Genomic DNA, 23530 nt, shown 5'->3' on the forward strand with positions numbered 1-23530 from the left:
ACTGCCCCTGACAGTAGCACGCTTCCCGACAAATGCGGCCAGCGCGCGCCGCAGTAGCAGACGACGCAGATCACGACTCCGGCCCTCGAGCGTCTGCGCCTGCTCGAGCTGCTGCCACCGCACGACTCCATTGCTTGCCGCATCGCGATGCAATACGTTCCGAGTTTCCCCCTAAGTGTGAAACAGACTGTACACGCTTCTATTTGCCTTTAAGAAGATCGGTACGCTTGACGATTTTTATGGCTGCAATGCGGCGAAAGGGCAGCGTCTGCTTAACCATGTAAGTGACGCTGAGCAGGTGATTGGAAACGACATCGTATGTACCGCCGGAAAAATCGTCAGCACATACGATGCGGCACATACATGCGGCACATACGAGCTAAAGTCATTTTTGCAGTTTCTCACAATATGTTTGCTACAAATCCGTGTTGTCTCTGATGGCGACAACGGTCTTCCATCGACACTGTGCGGAAATAAACAAAATATATCGCTGCATAGCACAAGTACGACATGCGCACACAACTTTAACTAGTGCGTCCCCTACAATATGGAATAGAAGCAGCAATGTAGACAGCTTGGCCATTTTTTAACAGTGCTGAAGAGACGGAAGTTGAAAGTATTAGTAATCATTCCTGCTTCAGCAATGCCGGCGCGGCCAAGACGCGGGCGTGTATCGTCCAGTAACTCGATCGATCGGTGCAGTGGTGAAGCGGGAATGAACTCCGGTCATGTTCAATGCATCGTGCACATATTCAATTTCTCGGCACGCGTGAACTTCGGCCACTGCTAGCGCATACAACAGAAGTGGTTTCCATTCTTGGGCAGCGCACACATAAACGAAACACGAGAAAGAAGACAGGACAAGCGCTCGTCGAAAAACTTAGTTTTTATATGAATAAAAGGATTATGTACCGAGTAATTATTAAATTCATGTGGATTACATATAAAAACCGTCATACACTCAGGAGTGATCAATGAACGAGCTCGCTTCGTTTGCCAGTTGTTTACTTCGCTCGGCGCACCGCAGTAATCCATGTGTGTCGTCTGCTTTTTTCGCACCATTTTCTTGTGAATCGGCAGAATTTCACTGGTGGCATCAACCCTTTCGTGTTTACATTGCTGTCGTGGCAGTTAACAACAAAATAATAATTTCCGGTCATCCGAAGAGGCGCCGTCGCAAACAAGAGACGTTTGGCGCGCAGCGCGAACTGAACGCGGGCGCGACCTAAGGGAAGCGGCGGCGGAAACCTACACCCGTTGGAGATGAAATCGTTCCGCCAGGGGAGAAACGAGCGCTGGCGTCTAGGATGAAATTTGGCGTGCGGTCGTCCATAGAGCCCAGCGGCCGAATTGACTGCAGCGCACCAAGCCGTGGATGTTAAAACCTGAAGCACACTTCCGGTTTCGGTTTTGTGCGCGCGCGTTTTGAATACTAGCTGGTGTGCGTCACGCCGGCTCCGCTTTTTTTTCTTTTGCAACAAATGTTTATATATTTTTTTATTTAATAAATATTTATTTGCAAATCATTTTATTAAGTAAAATTGATTCCGAACGATCTTCACAAGCCTCCATCATAAAGACGCAAGACACCTTGTGAAATGAGGAAAAATTAACGTTTATTTTATTCTTTGTAAATGCTCGTCGCGGGCTTTTTGTGCATTCATCCAACGTTGCGGCACCAGGTAAGCAGCAGTAGTTTCCGCAAGAAGCTCCACCAGACGACGTGAGCTGAAAAAATTACATGCGTTATTTTGGTATTAACATGTAAGTATAATGCCTGTAGAGGCGAAGCGTGCGAAAGTGGTGAGTGGGCGGCATTACAAACAAAAGCAGTTCGTATTTACACACACGGCGTAGAAAACACCCGACTCATCCCAAGCAATACCGTACATACCACAAACACATTCTAATTCCAAGCATTCCCCTGTTCCCAATACTTATTTCCTGCACTTTAATAGCACGAATGCGCGGGCAACGGCGCGTTTCGCGAACTTGGCTGCAACCGACCCGATAGTACGCTACGAATACACAGAGGTGGCCACAACACAGGCTCTTAACCAGAGCATGCTGGACGCTCGCAGAATTCCTTCTACTCGCACTCAAGAGAAAATGCTGGGTGCCGTTCAGAAGACGGAATTTGAGTTACTAGTTCCTGGTGTTTGAGCTCCTTGGCTTATCTCTAGTGCGTTCTGCACGCGCAAGCAACGCACTCCCATGTTATCACTCTTGACGATTGCTCGTCGCGTTTTCGACAAGCGTGCGTACCTTAAAAAGGCTTAAATTGTTGCGGGGACATAAAAATTGCCACAAACTTGTTGCAGTAAGATTCAGTACGCGCCAAACTGTCACCACGGCCGAGCTGCTTTTCGCTGCGTCACAACAGGCGCGGCGAGCGGGCCTCATAACATAAATTATCGAAAATAATTTCTAACAATGTTGGGCGTCAGAGAAAGAAAAGCGCCATGAACTTGTCAGTGCATTAAAGCGCGAAACCGCGCACCACGGCTGCGCTGATTTTCGCTAACCGAGTCACAGCGCCAGGCGCGCCCACTGCGCTCGAAAGGTAGCCCAAAAGGTAATGAAATTAGTTCCAATAATGTTGGCAGTCAGAGAAAGCGCCAAAACTTGTCGCAGTAAAATTCAGTACACGCAAAACTGCGTCACAGCACCCTGTGAGACTAGCGTGCCCAAAAACTACCGAAATTAGTTAACATTGGGGCTTATAGGAAGCGTCGCAAACATCTCCCAGTACGATTCTTTAATTCATATTAACTGCTCCACGACGGCCACGCCGTTTTTCGTTAACTGCGTCACAAGTCTAGCCTAGGTGCAGGGCAGTAAGCCTATTTGCTTGAAGTGCGTCGCAGACTGTCGAACAAAGTTTCTCACCTTGCCGTAGTCCAATAGTGCAGTGCTGCCATGTCGAAGTTCCGAATGAACGCAATAATTCGCCGGGAGGCCACCAAACCAGGCTAAATACCAAAATAGAAAAACAGGCAGACGGGTACCCGAACAGCCCAACGCTCAGATGCGCGGCCGGTCTCTCTCGCTTCGACGGTGTGTCTGACGAATGACGCAAACATCTGGCTCGTCATTCGCCGGTTCGCCTGTCGCTAGGCAACGGAAGAAAGCCGCAAAGTTTAATTTAATTTATACGCAGATATGTTTAATTTTTCCGGGAAAGAACAAAAAAGAAATAAAACAATTTCTGTTCATCTCATTTCACATTCTTCTTTTTTTTTCGATGCTCGCAGCCCCAATTCGTCGATGTTAATACTATAGCGTGACGTGTTTCCTGTTTCCAATTTTCGCCGAGTATCCGCTCTTGTTCAATCCCTTTCTCTATGGCTGCGCGGTGATCTCGTAGCCTGTCGTTCCCTGGGGCTGCTCAAGGCTACATCTCGTGTCGGCAGCAGCAGACCGTTTGCCGCTCGATTGCAAGCACGCGTGTAGTCAGCTCGCACCCATTTCGAAGATGACGGACACGACTTACACGTTGTCTGGTTTCGGAGGCTTCCTGGAGCGGCGACGCGTCACCTTCGTCGAGCCGCTGCCCGCCATTCGAGTGTGCAGCATCTGCGGCCTTGTCCCCTCCAGCACTCGGCTTCTTGCCTGCGGCCACGTCTTGTGCGACGGGCCCTGCGGCCGCCAGGTTCAGGCAGCGGCTTCCTGCCCTCTACACGGCCGCGCTGTCCCGATATCCAGCGTCGTGCCCCTCAAGTTCGAGCAGTCTGAACTGGAGCAGCTTCTCGTCCGTTGCCTCAACGGCCCCGACAACTGCACCTTCGTCGGCAAGCTGAACGAGCTCGAGGATCACCTGTCCGCGTGCGAATGCGACGCAGTCGAGTGCCCCAAGTGTGGTGAACGGGTGTGCCGAAACGAGGCAGCAAGCCACTGCGAGACGTGCTGTGACTCGGCTACTTCCACGACCGGGGACGCGAGTGGGACGAGCGGTTGCTCCGCCGTCGAAGAGCTTACGCGAATGAAGCAAGACCTCGAGAAGCTGCGTGAGATCGTCTCCAAAGAAGAAACAGTAAAGGTCGCTCTCGTCAACGAGATGAACTCCCTAGCAGACCGCGCAGGGCGCTTCGAGGCTCAGCTGATGTCTGTGGCTAAGGAAATCGCCGACTTGAAGCGTCCGTTACCTGAAGGAGCTACGAACAGGGATTTTCCACATGCACTTCGCCGCGGTGCCAGCGGTCGTGGTTGCGCATTAACATTGTACAAGCTTGGCGAACTGAATTCCCGGCCTGGTTTGGAAGTGCACAGCGAACTGTGCACGCTGCAAGGCTACATCTTTTGTGTGTCGTGCACGGCACACGAAAAGAATTATAAATTCTGGCTGACTTTATGCAGCGGTCCTTGGGACGACTTCGTGGAGTGGCCTTTCGCAAAATGTGTCACGTTGACACTAGCGCATCCCGAGGACAAAAGGAAGGACATCCGGCTTTCAACAGTTCCATCGAGCCAGGAACGTTGCTGCAATGGGAAACCACGACTAGGCAGTTATAACGGCCACATACAGCTCGAGGAGGTAGGACAACAGCAGTTATACGATGGCAATTACCTACTCAACGGAAACCTGAATATAATCGTCGAATTCATGCAATAACTGGTGACTGTATCACCGGGTAGAGGCGACTGTTGTGGTCTGCGTTTGCGAGGCTCTGCGACAGGCTTGATGCACTAACTGTGCTTCAAGTGGCATCAATAAAATATCAAAAAAGCAATATTCCTGTGTTGTCGTGCCTATATCGCTGATACAGCTTCGTAGCATGGAAAGAATAGACAAGGTCGAAGGGAAGCGGTGTACACGTGCGCTAACTTTCATCTCGCAAACTAGCCAGATGGCTGTTAGCGTTTTGCGTAGAAGTGCAGGACCAGCGCAGTGTGCTCGCTTAAGGAACCATTAAATATTCAGTATGCACTGTTCAGCAGCAAGCATTGCTGGGAACGTTTACCACAATCGCGCGAAGTGTGGCTCCAGTAAAAAAATAACTTCTTCACCAAAGGAATAAATAGCTCATGTAGCATCTAACTGCACAGTGCGCGCTATGGGTGCTTTCACGCGAAGGCCGCCGAGAATACACCACAAGCCCTGCGAAAAGGCGCATGAAAAGGTGCATTTTTATTTCTGACCGTCACGCCGTTCACGGTGGCCACGGAGTACGACGGCGTCCGATCGAGTCATCGAAACGTGGTGAACCGAATGGGAAATGCAGTGCATAGTTCGAGACCAGATACCGCAGGGCAGGAAATCTTGCGGTTCGTGATCTTTTCGCGATGAGGTTTCTGGGCAACTCGTGCGCTATCTCACAATGACAGTGCGGTTCCGCGCGGCACGGAAAGGCCGTATTTAACGACCCGTTTCATTCGACAGACACCAGACGCATGGGCCTATAGTGGTCGCCCGGTGAGGCATTTCGCACAGCAACGGCGAAGGGCGCAAGGGCAGCGCGCCCCACATCTTGAGATTTGCGTAGTGGCACGACTCGCCTGTGTGTGGTGAACAATTTGCGTCGCGCCGCCAAAGCCACGGCGAAAGCCCCGACGTTTCGAGTACGCCGTGCCGCTAGAAATAGTTGCAAAGCGCCTGGGACGCCGCAACGGCGAAAAGACAGCCCTTGTGCGCGCGTTCTCACATCCTTCTGGTCGGCTTGCGCGGAGCCCTAATGTCTGCGCAGGCTCGCCGTTGCAGTCGCCCTCGGTTTCCTTCGCGTCGTTTCACTCGCACATAACAGCATACAACGCACGGCGGCGGTGTTCCTTGGATTTTATGCGGAACGTCCAGGCGACGGCAAAAATGTGGCACGAGTGCCCGTACAATTGCTAACGCAATAAAAGAATGTTCGAATGAGGCGCTTATTGTCTTTTACTACTCGCTTTCTTTTACCTGGATATGCTTACATGCTTTTAATATTGACGCGCATACTTGCTAGGCTTTTCACGCTGACCGTTTATCACCTGCTAGCAATTGTTGAGGATAGGTTCGGCCCAAGACGCGCCTGCACGTATCGGAACATTCTCTACTGTTGCCGCCGGTTCTTTATCACGTCCTTATCGGGGCCCAACGTTATGTAATCAGATTACAAGGGCGACGCTAATATTGTTCTGAATTCTTGGAGGCACGCGACCACCATTGATTACGCTGGACACTTCAATGAGTTATCTAAAAATAGCCGACATGCTTGACGCGCGAATCAGATTTAGAAGATCGCGCTCGCCGCTTCGCGGTGCCCTGGGTGTCACTCTGGTGTCAACTGGAAAATTAATTGTAACTGGATACGCCTTGCGACCTCACTGACTATAATTCAGAAATTGCAACACGTGCCGCGATGTAAGTAATTAGAAGTATATTTACTGAATTTTCCTTCATTAGTCTATTATACATCTAGGTTTCGCGGAGCAATGCCTGCCACTTTCAGCAGTTCAGAACTACTACAATTACACTAGGTGCCACAGATCATTTTTAAAAACATTTCTTTGGTCGAATAACAGCAGCTGCAATTTTTTGCACGTAAGAGGTTGTTTTCTTCATAAGAGAGTGTTCAGTGACATGCTGGCTTGCGTTTCATCGTTCGAAGCTTTTGTTGTTCCATACCGATTTCCAATAGTGCCTGTCTTATGCACTTTGGATTTGCGTCTTAATTGTCCTCTTTGATTCGTTTCTTCACTTCTCGGGCCTGGTGACTATTTGAAAAATCCATCCACTTAGGCAGTCCGATGACAAGTTGCAGTAAAGCTGTGCAAGTTTTGCAGCGTTGCTCCACTCATTTTCATTCAAAAGCCACCCTGTGCCGAGAACAAGCACGACAACATCCATTTTACGTACCGGGCCTGAGATATTACCTCCCTCCCGCATCCAAATAGCATCCCAAATAGATCCGGCGCGGACCTCCGCGGGACATCCTTCGGTGTTTCACATGGAAAGTTTTATGGATGATAGCGGGACAATTTAGGGACATCTATCGGACCTCCTCGTCATCCGTAGAGGGACATCCATCAAATATCCTTGGGATCGATTTGTGTTGTCTGGTACACTCCCATCTTATCACTCCTGGCGATCCATCGCCGCCTGTTCCGCAAGCGTGAATACTGAAGGAAGGTTAATGTTGTTTGTGTGTGTGTGGGGGGGGGGGGGGGGAGGGTGTATCAAAAGCGTGACACTTGTTTCCCAGTAGGATTCAGTGCACGCCAAACTAATTGCGCCGCAGCGGCTGATCTGTTTTTCGATAACTGCGTCACAGCGGCCGTGCCCAAATAGTGCCAAAATAACCTATAATATCCTTGGGGGTCCTAGAAAGCGTCACAACCATGTCCTCCTAAGATTCTAAAGCTGGTACAGCGCCCTATCGAAAGGAAGAAACAACCGACCCAACCAGAAGAAGGAGCAGAGCGCTGCTTGCAACTGGTTTTATTGGCAGATTGCACGAAATATATAGCCACAAAAAAGCATCAAGCAATGTCGCCACTACAATTCACAAAGCGTCACAGCGATAGAAGACATCGTGACTAGCAGAACGCGCAATTCGGTCATGCACGGTTAAACTGATCAAGAAATCTCACTTCCTGTGAAGTTACGCACAAAGATGGCGCGCTAACACACGTGCTTCCAGCGCTTGCTATGAAATCAGCTTCAATAATCTCCCACCTATGTCGTGATCGGTGCTTTTCAGCACTTCACACCCATAAAAATACGGCTTACATCCACAATCGCGACAGTGAATTGCTAAGTGTCTCAGCATAGCTCGGTGCACACTGTAATCATGTCCTTTTAGCCTTTCATTAAGGCAGCGACCAGTATGGCCAATATATCTCTTTCCACATGATAGTGGAATGTAATAAACAAACCCCAATAACGCAAGACCCAAAACGCCTCTTGAGCATGGTCGAACAGACAATGGTGTGCGTATGGAGCGGATTTGACGCCTTACAAAGCCTGCGTAGCTTATCGGGCTCGGAAAACACTGCTTCCACGTTACTCTTGCGGCCAGTCTTTTCTAATCTGTGGGAGACATTATGCAAATCTGGTATCACTACCGACCTCTTGCGTACATTATTTCTTTGTTGTGCTTCGGTGTTACTGTCCTTTATCCGCTTTAATAACTTTTCAGCTATAGGTGACAGTAGTGTAGACGAGTATCCAGCGCACAAAAGCCGTTCAACTTGACCTGCAAAACTGGCACGTTAAAGAACCCCAGGTGGTCAAAATTTCCGGAGTCCTCCACTACGGCGTGCCTCATAATCAGAAAGTGGTTTTGGCACGTAAAACCCCATAAGTTGACCTGCAAAACTGACTGCATGGCATGACGAAAGGATTTTCTTAGGGCGTTAATAAGACAAAGATTAGTGATGCTTCGTTTAACCAGTATGAATGGGCTGAGTGAAAGGATAAAAGAGGTTTCACACTTCTTGGTTGGTACATCCAGCACACATGGTCACGTGAAAGAAGTAAATTGAGGTCTAAAAATTGTAAGCTGTTGTCGGTTGGCACCTCATGAGTAAATACAAGCGGATGAAAGCAATCGTTAAAATTTTTTACGACTTCGTCTGATGTTTGCTGGAAAGCGGCGTTGCTGCAGTCTACAAGGACCAAAAGGTCATCTGAAAAATGGCATTCTTTTGACGACACTTTCTTTACATATAGCATGCTCAATAGCAGCTCGTCACGATGAGCAAGGTAGATGTCACTTGGGACAGAGGCCAGGCATAATCATATACCCACACCACTGTATTGAATATAGGTCCGGTGATTAAAAGACACAAAAGTCCATTTTAGGTAAAACGACAAAAGTTCGATGAGGCTGCCATTACGAACACCAGTGCGATTCTGGAAAGCTATCGCACCAAAAGGAATCAATGGCCTCATGAACATCCTGCAACAACTTGTCGCGCAGTAAAGAATAATATAAATCTTTCATGTCGACTGAAAATCTTGTAAGCCCTTCTCATTCCCTTTGAGAAAGTTTGTAAAAACGTCTGAGTTCCTTATTAGAATAGGGTCGTCAACAGCCGGATACACGGCTACACTGCTGTCGACGCTATAAATGAAAAGCTGTTAAAGCAGATAAAGAATTACAGAGAGGGACAACAAAGAAATGATGAACGAAGGAGGCCAGTAGTCATACCATATTTGCATAACGTCTCCCACAGATTAAAAAAGGCTGTCCGCAAAAGTAGCGTGGAAGTAGTTTTCGGCGGCGAATAAGCTACACAGGCTGTGTAGGCAGGTAATCCGCTCCATCCGCGCACCACTGTCTGTTAGACCATGCAGAAGTGGTTTGAGTCTTGCGTTGTTGGGGTTGTTTATTTAATTACACTATCATGCGGGAAGTGGTATGTTGGCCAAACAGGTCGCTGTCTTACTGAAAGGGTAAAAGAACATGACTACAATATGCACCGAGCTATTCGGGGATACTAAGGAATTCACTGTCGCAACTGTGGATGCAAGCCGAATTTTTATCGGTGCGAAGTGCTGAAAAAGCACCTATCACAAGTTACGCGGGAGATTATTGAAGCTGACCTCATAGCATGTGTGCTAGCGCATGACATATTGTGAAGTGTTCTGACGACACTGCTTGATGCTTTCTTGTGTCTCTACATTTCGTGCAACCTGCCAATAAAACCAGTTGGAAGTCAGCGCTCTGTTCGTTGTTCTAGCCGGCTCGGCTTCTTTGTTCCTTGCCATGTTCCGCTGTACCAGTTTTAGAATGCAATACCAACTTGCCCAGTCTTCAACCCTAGTGAGCCCCTAAGATTCAGCGCGCGCCAAACTGCGCCGAAGCGACCTATGCGGCCAGCGTGCCCGAAGCCTAGATTGCTTGAAATGGAGCGCAAACTGTCAAACAAAATGCGTCATACTGCAGGGGTCCAATACCACAGGACTGCCGTCTCGAATAACAGCAGGGATACAAAAGAACACAGAACGATCGCTAGCGCAACCGGCCGAGCTAGCTTCGGTGGCGAGCTTGGCGCATGACGCACGCATCTGGCGTGCCATTGATTAAGTCAGGTTGCGATAGCACGGAGAGAAGCGTCGGGGTGTAGCAAAAATAGTAGAAGGGCATTTGTTAGCTCTTGGATTAGCAACAGCACAGACAGAATGTAAACCAATGTTTTCAAGTTCCTGTTGAATGACGGCTTGTAAGAGGGGGTCTGAAAATGTTGTAGCATCAGGGATACGCAAACAGAGATGCAGGCGCACTCGCATCCAGTTCACGTCGAACAATTCGCATCACGTCCTCTGATGGCGACGCATGCTGCTGTGTGGGTTGATCTTCACACGTCGACGTTGCGGCAGTGTTGGGAAGTCTGGCGAATGGTTGCAAGACGCATCTGCTTTTGGTCTGCTCGAATTATCGGCACTCCTTGAGGATAGCATGAACTGTAGAGGAGCTTTTGCACATGAGCAGATTAAAGGCTTCGTCAGCAATACCCTTAAGCACACGCCCGACCTCCTCAGCTTTTGTCATGTCGTGATCGGCTTTACGACAAAGTGCCAGCACTTCCTGTATGTACGAGACATAGGACTCCATGGGGGATTGGGCACAGGGGGCCAGTTCCTGTTCTGCGGCAATTTTACGGCCGGCTGTATGCCAAACAACTCTGTCAACTACTCTTTGCATTGGTCCCAGCTGGTTAGTTCCTCTTCGTGGGTTTCGTACCACACCTTTGCCGTGCCTCTAGGTAGAACAACAGGTTAACTAGCATAACCGTAGGGTCCCATCTGTTGATTCCACTCACGCGTTCGTACATAGCCACCCACTCTTCAACATCGGCCCCATCTGTCCCGCAGAAAGTTCCAGGATCCTTGGGTCGCACAACCTTGGCTATGCCTGATGACAAGGGACAGCAAGATGTTACTTTACCCCCAGATGTCACCTCCTATGACATTTCAAGTCAGCGAGACTGCGACTGCACTGTATTCAGCGGCGCTGACAACCACGATGTAGAGAATTGACTTTCCCCCTATGTACAACACATGACAGATCAGTAGAATAAGAACAAGGAAATGCCCCACACAGGTTCATGGCACTAAACTGGACGCACTACCTGCTGTATGCATGAGAGAATGAGGGAGCATGAGCTGCCCGTTACTCCTGAGCACCTACCTGCAAGTGTTTTTATGGGCACAGCATTGAAGCTGCGAGTGAGGTAATGCCTAACACCACATGAAATACAAAGCACAATACGTCAATACAGAGAAACCAAAACAACTGCACGCTGCACGCACAACGTCTCACAGAAATAGACACAGCACCTGCTTTATGTTGCATTTGAGCTGAAACGGGTGAATCTTAAACTCTGTGTCACATAACATCTGAAAGAATTAGCTGCTGCGAGAGAACCAGTGAGATTAATCTGGCACGCTATGCATGCATCTGTAGCCTAATGGGTAATGAATTGGGCTTCTGCACTAAGGACCCAGATTAACGACCCACCATCAGGCAGGTCACTAATTATTATTGAGCCTACCTGACCGGATGTACAAAGAAGCCCGGAGACAGATGATGATAACGCTTTGCACAAGGGACAACGAAGCTGAACCTATGTTTTCTGCCTTGTGCTTGCAATGCTCTACCAAGTGAGCTTCAGTGGCAGTTGTCCGAATGCCCATTTTCTTGGATAGCTGCGCATGTGTACTAAGCATAGTCCTGGGAGTGTTAGGCAGCAGCACTCACAGTCATGATCTTAGAAGCAGGCAACTAGCTAATAAATACTCGTTTTCTACTATGAGGCACCAAGGCAGCCAAAGTCAAGACATTTGTATCTTATGAGCGAGAAAAATGAGGGAAATCAAGCGGCTCAATTTTTTGTTTATGACAAGCATGTGATGGCAACAGACAATGAAGCAACACTGACTATATAGAAAAATGGGTTAGAGCTGGCGACAATCATTGGCAGCTCACACCATAATGCTTTCTCTACAATTTATTGTCTCAAGACATCTGGCAGCAAATCTTCTGGATTCTTCTGCTTTGTCTTCTGCAACTGAAATTTTAAGTGTGTGTAATACTTCATGACAACATAGGACACTTAAATAGTTAAGCATCTCCATACCTTAAATTTGTGGACAAGCTTTGTCACCTTTCTAGAACAATAACTCTCTGGTGTCATACATCACTCAAACCACTACTAATTAAATCTACCTTTAGATGAGCAGTACCTGCATTACACAAAGCAGCATACCCTTTTAGTAAATGGATATACATACCAGGCTCAGACGGAGCAAACCAGACAAACCAACAGCGACCAGTACTTGTGTCCATTTGTCTTCAACGAGGCAGAGGCAGGCCAGGTCTCGATAAACACAACAAATATAAGGGGCAGTCAGAGGAAATACGCAGAAGCAGTAAAGGCAGCAGCACAATGAAACAAATTAGACAAATTTGCACAGTCCGCGATCTGGGCCGAGGTCAATACACGGCGTTACTGCCACAACTAGAAGCAAATGCTCCTTATGCAACCAGAAAAACAAGTTTTCGCTGTAAACAGCACGAGTGCATGGAGTTGGTTGATATTCTAAAAACAGCACTGACAACAATTAAAGCAGACACACTACTTGTGTCACCAGCTGCCTTCTGGCTGTTTTTACAAGATCGGTCACGGTTGCAAAGCTACGCACATGATCTATGAACGAAAGCAACGGACGTGCATATAAAGCTTGGTGAGCCTATTCATAACCCTCATATATGTTTAATTTTGAAAGTTCTCGTAAAAGCGACAGCAGCAGCAGTAAAGTGGTTTCGTTTACCAGCTCGCTCACAACGTACGCATTGTATGATTTAACTGCACGGCTCACAAAGGAGCCGTGCAGCTTTAAGTGAAGGAAATACGCTTTCGTGATCTCGCTACAACGAATGAAAGCCTCTGACGCCCCTACCGCGGTCAGTGCAAACAGTGAGAAATGGAATTAAATGCAGCCATGCGCTGTATAGGTAAATAAGAGGCGCATAGCGTAGTCATCCTATAGAGATGAAAAAAAAAAAATAGACTTAAGCACGCGATAATTATCACAGGATGACATCCACACTAGTTGAGTGCATGCATTGCTGGCGCATAGAAGCTGTCGCCGTTTTTCTTTTGTTCTTTTTTTTTACGTCGGTGCAACGCGTAGGAACTGCAGTAGTAATTGTTGAAGGCACGAACGAAACAATTATCCTGCGATCATTGCGGGACCTGCGACAACAGTTTCGTGTTCCTCCGAATTTCGAGATCACATCGACCACAGGTCGAATGCGCAACCGGTCTTTTACGTGTCAGTAAGAGAACAGGTAGTCGCACCACATTTGCCTCTGCTCCAAATGCCTCGCGGCTGCACGTCGCAGTCCCGGCAGGGGGCAGAAAGGGCTCCTTGGAGCCCACGTGTTGGAGCCGATGCCGCCGCTCGGCGGGCCACACGGAAGCGGACCGTCGGGCGAGAAGGAAGGGGCGCTCGCCCCTAGTGTAAGTAAGTAAGTAGTCCTGATCACTTTTCACTCAGGGCAGGCGTTTGTCAGCGCCACAGGAAGCTGGTCTCCGGGAGATGGCGTGCCGGGCGTCCCCGCGCTCCCCGCGCAAATCGGCTGTTTGGGTGTCGCAGCGCGAGCCCTCGGAGGAGTCATAGCGGCGCGGTGTCAAACGACATGAGCCGTTGAGGGATTGGGGAGCTCGGGTCGTGTACGCGTCTCGCGAGGTCGTTCATTGGGAGGGGGTAACGAGGGAGAGCGATTGGAGAGGAGCTTGGGGGGGGGGGGGGGGGAGGCTCGGCCAATTGGATCGGCGCTTGTGCGAGCGACGATCTACGAGGCCATGCAAAGGAAACGGATTTTCGGGGCCACCGAAAGCGGGGAGTTTCCCCCCAGTGGTCGCAGCGCTCGCGTCTCGGTCTCACCTTTTGTGTTACGTATCGCTCGGTTGATAGACCTGCTGTCGTTTGCGCCGCACCGTACTGGACAAGACAATGGCGTTTTGGGAGTACCTACTTACAGGTTTCAACGACTTTCTCGACCAGCGACGCATCGCCTTCACGGAGCCCCTGCCGCCCAGTCGTATCTGCAGCATCTGCAGCCGATTTCCGTCTAGCTCGTAACTGTTACGCTGTGGTCACGTTTTGTGCGGCGAATGCCAAGGCCAAGTGTTCGAAAGAATGGAGTGCCCGTTCGACGGAAGAACATTCTCGAAAGACGAACTTGTGCGGCTTCGCTTCAAGCTGTCCGACATCGAGAAGCTGCGCGTCCAGTCCATCGCAGGCGGTAAGAAGTGCGCTAACTTCGCCGGAAAATTGTCCGAACTGAGGGGCCACCTGCGTCGTTGCCGAGGCTTCGACGTTAAATGCGCCAAGTGCCAAAGGAGCGTCGTGTGTGAAGCAGCCGTGGATCACTACAGACAGTGCTCCGGCGGAAACGCCTCGCTCCAGTCCGCGTGTGACACGCGAGTGCTAACGGCAGTTGAAGATGTACGAAACATTAAGGAAGATCTGGTAAACCTGCGGCAGCATGCGTTGGGCGAGCGCGACGGAGGCAGCGATCTTGTAAACGGCGCGAACGGATTAGTTGAAAGACTCGCCAGCCTCGACCATGCATTGTCTGGGTTCCTGGAACAGGCGAATGGCGTCGACCAAGAAGGCGTTTCGGTACAATCATCGATCAAGAAGTCGCTGACACCGGGACCTTTCCGTGCTGCATCAAAGCCCGGCGCGTTCATCGCTACTTTGAAATTCGCTAATGTGTACGCTGCACGTGATTCACTCAAGGAGGACAAAACGCAACACTGCATATGAAGTGATGTCTGCACGCTTGGTGGTTATACCTTTAGGTTACAATGTAAGTTTTTTGTTGTCTGGAGATCAAGAGGTGAATGTGGGGTTCATTCTGTTCCTCCGCGACGGGGAGTGGAACGACTGCCTCTAGTGGCCCTTCTCGAAAAAAGGTGACGTTGATAATCGCACACCCCAGAGATGGAACGAAAGACGTCAAGGTCACGTCATGCATGAACACTTATGAAGTTGTGAGGAAACCGCGCACTGATGTTCCGAATATGGGATTCATGACAAAACAGAAGAACTGGAAGGACCTTGAACTCGCAGGCTTTGTTGTAAAAGGCGACCTCTACGTCAATGTAGGATTCAACTGACCAAGTGGCGTAAAGTTTTGCTCGTCTTTTTGCCTATATTGTTCTGAATGAAGTTCACAGATCCATATAAGCCATGCCACGCCATGGGGTCTCACCGAGAATTCGGAGTTCGCCCCTCTCGTATGCGGGCTTTCGACGCAAAAGCTGAGATTGGTGACTGAAAGAAGCTTTCTTTTCTAGTGAACTGTTTGTATGAATACATAGTTGAAGGTATGTCTGTCATAGGTGACAATGCCGGTTCATTTCATATCAATAAATCCCTTGAGGGCAGCGATGATTCCATCGCATGTTGGTTCCTATTATCAGGATAATGTGCGCATGCAGGAAGCTCACAGCACTTTATTCAATAATTTTGTAGATTGGAGGTGGCTATTGCTGCCGGTCATTTATTGTTTCTAGGGTAATTTACGCACTATTGCGATGGAACGAAGAACGTTAGGCATAATATTGAGAGACAGAAATAGAGCGGTTTGGATCAGAGAGCAAATGGGTATAGCCGATATTCTAATTGACATCAAAAGAAAAAAATTGCGCTGGGCAGGTCATGTAATGCGCAGGTTAGATAACCGGTGGACCATTAGGGTTACAGAATGGGTAAGAAGAGAAGCGCAGTAGAGGACGCAAAAGACTAGTTGGTGCAATGAAATGAGGAAATTCAGGGGTGCTAGTTGGGATCGGTTGGCGCAGGACAGGGGTAATTGGATATCGCAGGAAGAGGCCTCCATCCTGCAGTGGATATAAAATAGGGTGATGATGATGACGATTATCAATCTAACCTGATCCATGTCTTTTCTTTTTAGTTTGTCTTTAATGCGTAGCATCTGGCCACACAGCACACATAAACAAATGTTTCTACAAATGTTTATTATGTAGATACCAAGTAATATTGGATACGGGAGAACTTCACCACACGTTTCTTAAATGACAACTCTTGAATGGCACGTTTGCTGCACAGACACGCCTTTTCACAACGTGTTGACGTGCTAATGCAACGAGTTTTGCACGTTCTTGTTCTGATACGGAGGTCAGTGGTGACAAGCTCAGTCCTGTGTTCATTGCTTGCATGTTTGTCAGGGCTTCACGATTTCTCTTTTCAGGAAGAAGGACAAAAGTGAGATCATTGGTTTCCAAGCTGCCCATGCCAAGCCATAAGAAGCTCAACGGACATCATAATGACAACAGGTCCTCTTGAACTATATGCCTCACCATGAAATGTTTGCAAGTTTACCAGATAGAGGGCTGTGAGCCCTATCAGGAAAGCAACAGTCTACAGTTTTGTGTCGTATTGAGCGGGAATGCTAAAATTTGACATACAAGCTTGCTTGATTTAAAGGGCATTTTATGACAATCGGAGAAGTAACAAGTTGAGTCCCAACTTGTTTCTTTTCTCGTCATGCAGCAAGCTCCTACTTGGTAACGCACAAATACTGTCATCTGATATTTGAAAATCAGATTGACGGGCATTACCAACAAGTATCACATGCTCCTTCATAGCGTTAATTTGTTACATGAAATTGCAAAGAATTTTAAAGCCTTCAAAATCGCTCAGAGCAATTTTGAGGAAATGATGCTTCATGTTCACTGAAAGTCTGGCAGTCACTCTTCACTTTATTATTCTATTTTTTATTTAAAGTACGTTCAGGGACATATGCCATTGAAGAGGGGAGTGGTTACAAAGCAGTAGAATAAAACAAACAAGAGCAGTGAGTTTTGATGATACAATGATTCTCTTGATTATACAATATTCGCTAATGTTCTGAAAAAAAAATTTGTTATCGGTGATGGCTACGATACTTGAGGGAACGTGGTTACTTTCCTGAGATGTACGGGATGAAAGATTGAAAGAAAGACTTCGTGTAGCAAGAGTCAATCCCTGCGTTACTGCGATGATCGATGCAGTTTGAAATGTACTTGAGGCCGCGGTATGAAGTCGTCGTGAAGTGTGGTATGACGAAAATTTTTACGAAATAGCGGAACATGGTGACTAGCTAGGGGAATAAGTGCTGGTTAGCTTCATTAAGGTTACACTCGCGGTACAGTTATCATTAGAAAGAATGAAACAAGCAGAGTTATTTTGTACTAGTTCAAGTGAAGTAGTAAAACTAATGCGACTGGGATCCCATATTGCAGATGCATATTCAAGTTTTGAGCATGTTAGCGTCTTGTAAAGGTGTAGCTTTAAAGTAGACGGCGGCTTGAAAAATTTCCATTGTAAGTACCCGAGCAGGTGAATAGCATTGTTAATGACAAACTCTATATTGGTCCAACTTAAATTATTTGGAATGTGTACACCAATTTATTTATAGGACATGATGAAATCTAACGGAACATTTTTAATATGGTAAGTGATAGGGTTAGAATTAGACGTGCATATTGCATTTCTAATTTGCATAAAATCAGTAACTAGGCTAGCCCTGCACCGTAAGAGATGGCTAGAACAGGCAACTTCACACAGCTGGCCTACTCCACACTTCTCAAACATGACAAACCAATAAAATCAATTTTTCTTTCTCTTCAAACAGCAGATGACATACCTGAGGACAGTGTGTTCACAAAAAGGTTTTGAAATATACTCGAAGTTTGGCTTCACATTCAGCCATTCAACAGTGGACAAGCAAGGGAAGCCTCAGCGTGGGAACTTGTCTTCGTGACGGCCCTCAGAAGTATGTTTGATTTTTGAAATGTTGGCTACAGGGTGAGGCTTCGCTTGCTCACCTCTGTTACTCAACTGACGTGTTGAGTAACAGACGTAACCTTTTTGCCTTGTTTGAACACGCTAACCGAGATGTTTTTTTTTTTTTTTTTCAACATGAAACCGTAAATTGCATTTTACAAGAATCCGTGAGCATTATTTAGGCATACTTATATGTTTATTTAAGGTTTGTTTGATTCAGAAAAAGGTGCATGGCACCACAAACGAAAAGGTGCAGGGGTTGCATAGTGTGCCGGGCTGCACCCACTCACTGCAAGGTTCAAGGGTGCACTGCACCGCGCCGGCACCTTGCCTTGTACCCCATTCAAACGAAACCGGGGGTGCAGGGTGCACTGCTGCACGTCGGGGAATGGAGGGTCTAGGTGCAGTGCACCGCGAATAGGTGCAGAAGGTGCAGAGGCACTTGGCTGAATCAAATAGGCCTTTAGTGTCCTTGTTTACACACAATATTGGCAGAGGTCCTTGAAAGCACTGTCGTCTCCATAACGTTCCTCGCCTTCCTACGAGTATTCCACTTGTGTCAAAGACTTTGCTGCTGCAGCTGAACGCTAAATGTGCAGTAGAAATATTAAGAACACACAATATGTGATCAAAAATATAGCATAACGTTTTCTTCCCCTCTAGACTTCGCGCCTATCGCCAATGTGTTATGAAAACTATGCTACATTGCAGCTCGAGCTTACCTTACTGACAGTACATGTTCGCTGAGCACTTCTTGTGTTTCTTTCTTTAATCTAGCTAAAATCATCGAAGGCAGACAACATGCATATAGTATGGGACACGTCAAACAGCACTGTATGCAACACAAGCACGAGTGCAGGCGAGCACAATGTCGTCCTTGCTTTGAGATGAGAAACAGCGCTCGATTTCAGCTTTCAATTCCGTTAAATTGATTACTATCTCTGTTTCTGTATGTTGTAAATTCAGTAACTGAGAGCATTAGCTCCACATGACCTGTACGAAAATTGTGGGCATGCACTGCTTCATTCACGATTGACAATAAACAATGTAAGCTTACTTGTCTGACGTGTTCTTTTTTTTCCAGTTGAGGACTCTCGGTCACCTGGCGATATAATAAAGGTAGTCATTTTAGATTATGGTACACTCGAACACCGCTCCGAAAGCGGTAGCAAAACACCCCAAACCAGAGAGCGAGCAGCACAACGAACCCCACCAGCCGCTACCGAAACCACCACATTGCTCACTACGTAATGATGATGATAGTATTGCTGGCGCCATCTCTCGATCGCATACTTTAGTTCACAACGCTTCCGCTCTCTTATTTCCGTTGCACTCTGGAAAGTACAGTTTCCCTTCTCTAAGTTTGTATAGGTGTTTTCTGTTGTTACTCTGGGTGGTCGCCGCGCTCGCGTCTCGGTCTCGCCCTTTGTGTTCCGTATCGCTCGGTTGATAGCCCTGCCGTCGTTTGCGCCGCACCGTGCCGGACACGACAATGGCGTTTTGGGAGTACGCACTTACAGGTTTCAACGACTTTCTCGACCAGCGACGCATCGCCTTCACGGAGCCCGTGCCGCCCAGTCGTGTCTGTAGCATCTGCAGCCGGCTGCCCTCCAGCTCGGAACTGTTGCCCTGCGGTCACGTTTTGTGCGAAGAATGCCAAGGCGAGGTGTTCGAAAGAATGAAGTGCCCCTTCGACGGACGAACATTCTCGAAAGGCGAACTTGTGCGGCTTCGCTTCGAGCTGTCCGACCTCGAGAAGCTGCGTGTCCAGTGCATCGTAGGCGGTAAGAAGTGTGCTAACTTCGCCGGAAAATTGTCCGAACTGAGAGACCACCTGCGTCGTTGCCGAGGCTTCGACGTTAAGTCCGCCAAGTGCCAAAGGAGCGTCGTGTGTGAAGCTGCCGTGGATCACTACAGACAGTGCTCCGGCGGAAACTCCTCGCTCCAGTCCGCATGTGACACGCGAGTGCAAACGGCCGTTGAAAATGTACGCAACATTAAGGAAGATCTGGTAAACCTGCGGCAGCATGCGTTGGTCGAGCGCGACGGAAACGACGATCTTGTAAACGGCGCGAACGGATTAGTTGAAAGACTCGCCAGCCTGGACCGTGCATTATCTGGGTTCCTGGAAAAAGCGAGTGGCGTCGACGAAGAAGGCATTTCGGTGCAATCATCGATGAAGAAGTCGCTGACACCAGGACCTTTCCGTGCTGCATCAAAGCCCGGCGCGTTCATCGCTACTTTGAAATTCGCTAATGTGTACGCTGCACGTGACTCGCTCAAAGAGGACAAAAAGGAACACTCCATATCAAGTGATGTCTGCACGCTTGGTGGTTATACTTTTAGACTACAATGTAAGTTTTTGTTGTCGGAAGATAAAGAGGTGAATGTGGGGTTCACTGTGTTCCTCCGCGACGGGGAGTGGAACGACTGCCTCGAGTGGCCCTTCTCAAAAAAGGTGACGTTGATAATCGCTCACCCCAGAGATGAAACCAAGGACGTCAAGCTCACGTCACGAATGAACGCCTATGAAGTTGTGAGGAAACCGCGCACTGATGTTCCGAATATGGGATTCATGACAGAACAGAAAAACTGGAAGGACCTCGAACTCGCAGGCTTTGTTGTAAAAGGCGCCCTCTACGTCAATATAGAATTCAACTGACCAAGTGGAGTAACGTTTTCCGCGTCTTTTTGCCTATTTTGCTCTAAATGAAGTTTGCAGATCCGTAGAAGCCATGCTACACCATGTTGTCTCACCGAGAATCTCTCTCGGTTGCGGGCTTTTGAAGCGAAAGCTGAGATTGGTGACTGAAGGAAGCTTTCTTTTCTAATGCATTGTTATTATGAATACATAGTTGAAGGTATGTCTGTCATATGTGACATTGCCGGTTCATTTCATATAAATAAATCCCTCTAAAGCAGTAGTGATTCCATCGCATGTTGGTTCCTGTTATCAGGGTACTGTGCGCATGTAGGAAGCTCACAGCAGTTTAATCAGTGGTTTTATAGATTGGAGGTGGCTGTTGCTGCCGGTCATTTATTGTTTTTAGGGTGTTTTACACACTATAGTAATGGAACGAAGAACGCTAGGCATAACATTGACAAACAGAAAGAGAGCGGTCTGGATCAGAAAGCAAACGTGTATAGCCGATATTCTAATTGACATCAAAAGAAAGAAATCGCGCTGAGCAGGTCATGTAATGCACAGATAGATAACCGCTGGACCATTATGGTTATAGAATGGGTACCAAAAGAAGGGAAGCGCAGTAGCGGACGGCAGAAGACTAAGTGGTGCAGTGGAATTAGGAAATTCGGTGGTACTAGTTGGAATCGGCTGGCGCAGGACAGGGATGATTGGAGATTGCAGCAAGAGGCCTCTGTCCTGCAGTGGGTATAAAATAGGCTGACGATGATTGTCAATCTAACCTGATCCATATCTTTTTCTTTTAGTTTGTCTTTAATGCGTAGCATCTGGCCACACAACACACATAAACGTTTGTACAAATGTTTATTATGTAGATACCGAGTAATATTGGATACGGGAGAACTTCAACAAGCGTTTTTTAAATGACAATGCTTGAATGGCATGTTTGCTGCGCAGACACGCCTTTTGACAACGTGTTGACGTGCTAATGCAACGAGTTTTGCACGTTCTTGTTCAGATACGGAGGTCAGGGTGACAAGCTCAGTCCTCTGCTGAGAAGGTAGAGCAGCGGCGTGAAGATTGGGAGACGTAGCCGCGGATATTCAAACTGGGAAGTCTCTTTGCTAGCACGTGATCACTGACACCCGCTGTGCCGGCTGTCTGTGTCGTGTTTGAATTTACGAGGTCCAGTCCTAGCGCCCTTTGCATAGGAAGTCAAGCCGCATTCTAAAGTGGCGCTCTTTCGGGATCCATGCCTCGAATATAAACACACTGTCAAAACCGGATGCCAACTGTCTGTCGGAAGAAGCCGAAGGAGGGAGATGCAAATGAGAGAAAGGCTTATACGTGCTTATACGGTAGTCCGTTCGAGAGAACCCGAACTGACTACCGTATAAGCACGTGAATCACATAATGCGCATAAAGAGGATGCCAGACGATATAAGTACTTCCGAGATGGTGGGCGGCAGTGAGGGCACTGGTTCCCTTGTTCAAGCAATTTGCCTATGGACCAAAATGAAACGTTAGAATTATTCATCTTGGTTTTGCATGATTAAATGCATGAGCGTGCGATTTCTGAACGAGCACAAGAACACCAAGGAGTTTGCATGCTGAGCGCAGCGTAAAGTGTATGTTGTCCTGTGCAGCAAACGACGCGTCGAGTAGCACACGTTGGTAGTCCTTCACTGTCACAAAACTCGCATTGTTTCTTCAATTATCCACCGCCGTTTCCTAGGTATACACGCCTATTAAGCATCGCTTCTTTAAGAATGGGTCGCAAGCCTGCGTGCCGCGCCGTTTCGCTTAAACGGTAGGGAACGTGATCTTGGGTACATCCAGAGCACGTTAAGCTATTTGCATTCGTGACTGTTGTTTTGTGTGATCATACTGTTTACCGGAGAAGGCGACCGCCGGTAGGGCGAAACCACGGCGGCCATACACCCGTGCTACGTGAAGCTGAATACGTGCGTGGCTGTTGTTTTGTATGTTCTTAAATGGCTTGCCAGTGAAGGTGACCGCTAGCAGAGTCGGAACCACAGTGGAAGCACGTCCGGCCTATGTGAAGCCGTCTTCATCCGAAGCTAGTGTTTTGTGTGGGATTAGCTTGACTGCCCGCGAAGGTGACCGCCAGCGGAATCTGAACCACGGCGAGACCCAGTGTGCGCGTGTATGATCCAGGTGTGCGTCTGGACGGCAAGAAGTGAACGCCCGCGCCTCGAGAGGTTTAGAAAAAACGAGCCGATCCGACAATTCACCAGTCTGCTCCGGGGACGATAAACAAACGCCGAGCAACTCCTGGGAAAATAAGCTGCCGACATCACGCCCGACACCGAACACCGCCAGATGCCGACTTCGAGGCGCCAACTTCGAGGGTCACTTACGGGCCGCATCGGTTAGGACGGGCTGCCGACCGGTGCGCCCGGTTTATTGTATGTTACTTTTGATTCTGTGTACTGTGGACTCCAAACACTTGCTTTCCCGATTACTGTTTAGAAATGTAGTTTGTGCCGATGTTCATGTTACGATTGCACATCCTAATTGTTCAACATTTTTGCACCTGTTCTTTGGAATTTTCACTTTCATATTTTTTCTGTCTAACATCTTCACATCCACTACTTAATTATGCCAGTTTGCTTTGTTGTTAAGAAATAGCATTAAATTACTGCCCTTTGCTTGATTTCATCAGGCCTTTGTCTCGTTCACGACGGCAATTGGCGATCGGATCGGAAAACATTTATTGGGTTCTAGAAAGAAAAGATCGGAAACATTTATTGGGTTCTAGAAATCCGGTGCCTGGCTTTCGCCAGGCACCGGATTCCACCCCCTTGTGCGGCTTCTCAGGAGGAGCTATCGCATCGACTCGAAGTCGTAACATTCCCTTTGGAAATATTAGACTTGAAGCAAAAGAGGACTAACACACTACAACAGTATCAGAACTCGGTTGTCCATGAAGTCCTACTCAACCTTTAAGCACCCCTAGGAAATATACATCAGATTTAATTCAAATGCCTCTAATGCTCATGGGAAAACAGGAGGAAGGCGGGAGATGGAAATTCAAGACGATGAGCAAAACGAGAACAAGGAGAAAGCGGGAGCCA

The 23530-nt window shown here is 47.9% G+C and overlaps 3 protein-coding genes across 3 annotated transcripts in view; 2 read left to right on the forward strand and 1 right to left on the reverse strand.

Moving 5' to 3' along the window:
• LOC126527971 (uncharacterized) overlaps nt 1–23530 on the reverse strand; it is a 245051-nt gene that overhangs the window by 55013 nt on the left and 166508 nt on the right. The window lies entirely within an intron of this gene.
• Nucleotides 3318–4732, forward strand: LOC126527968 (uncharacterized). Its single transcript, XM_050175812.3, has one exon. It carries the CDS (start codon nt 3476–3478, stop codon nt 4610–4612), a length of 1137 nt encoding a protein of 378 aa, XP_050031769.1. The 5' UTR covers nt 3318–3475; the 3' UTR covers nt 4613–4732.
• LOC140213317 (uncharacterized) lies at nt 19281–20450 on the forward strand. Its single transcript, XM_072284531.1, has one exon. It carries the CDS (start codon nt 19281–19283, stop codon nt 20448–20450), a length of 1170 nt encoding a protein of 389 aa, XP_072140632.1.

The sequence above is a fragment of the Dermacentor andersoni genome, chromosome 9 (genome assembly GCF_023375885.2).
Source record: "Dermacentor andersoni chromosome 9, qqDerAnde1_hic_scaffold, whole genome shotgun sequence".
NCBI classification, from domain to species: domain Eukaryota; kingdom Metazoa; phylum Arthropoda; class Arachnida; order Ixodida; family Ixodidae; genus Dermacentor; species Dermacentor andersoni.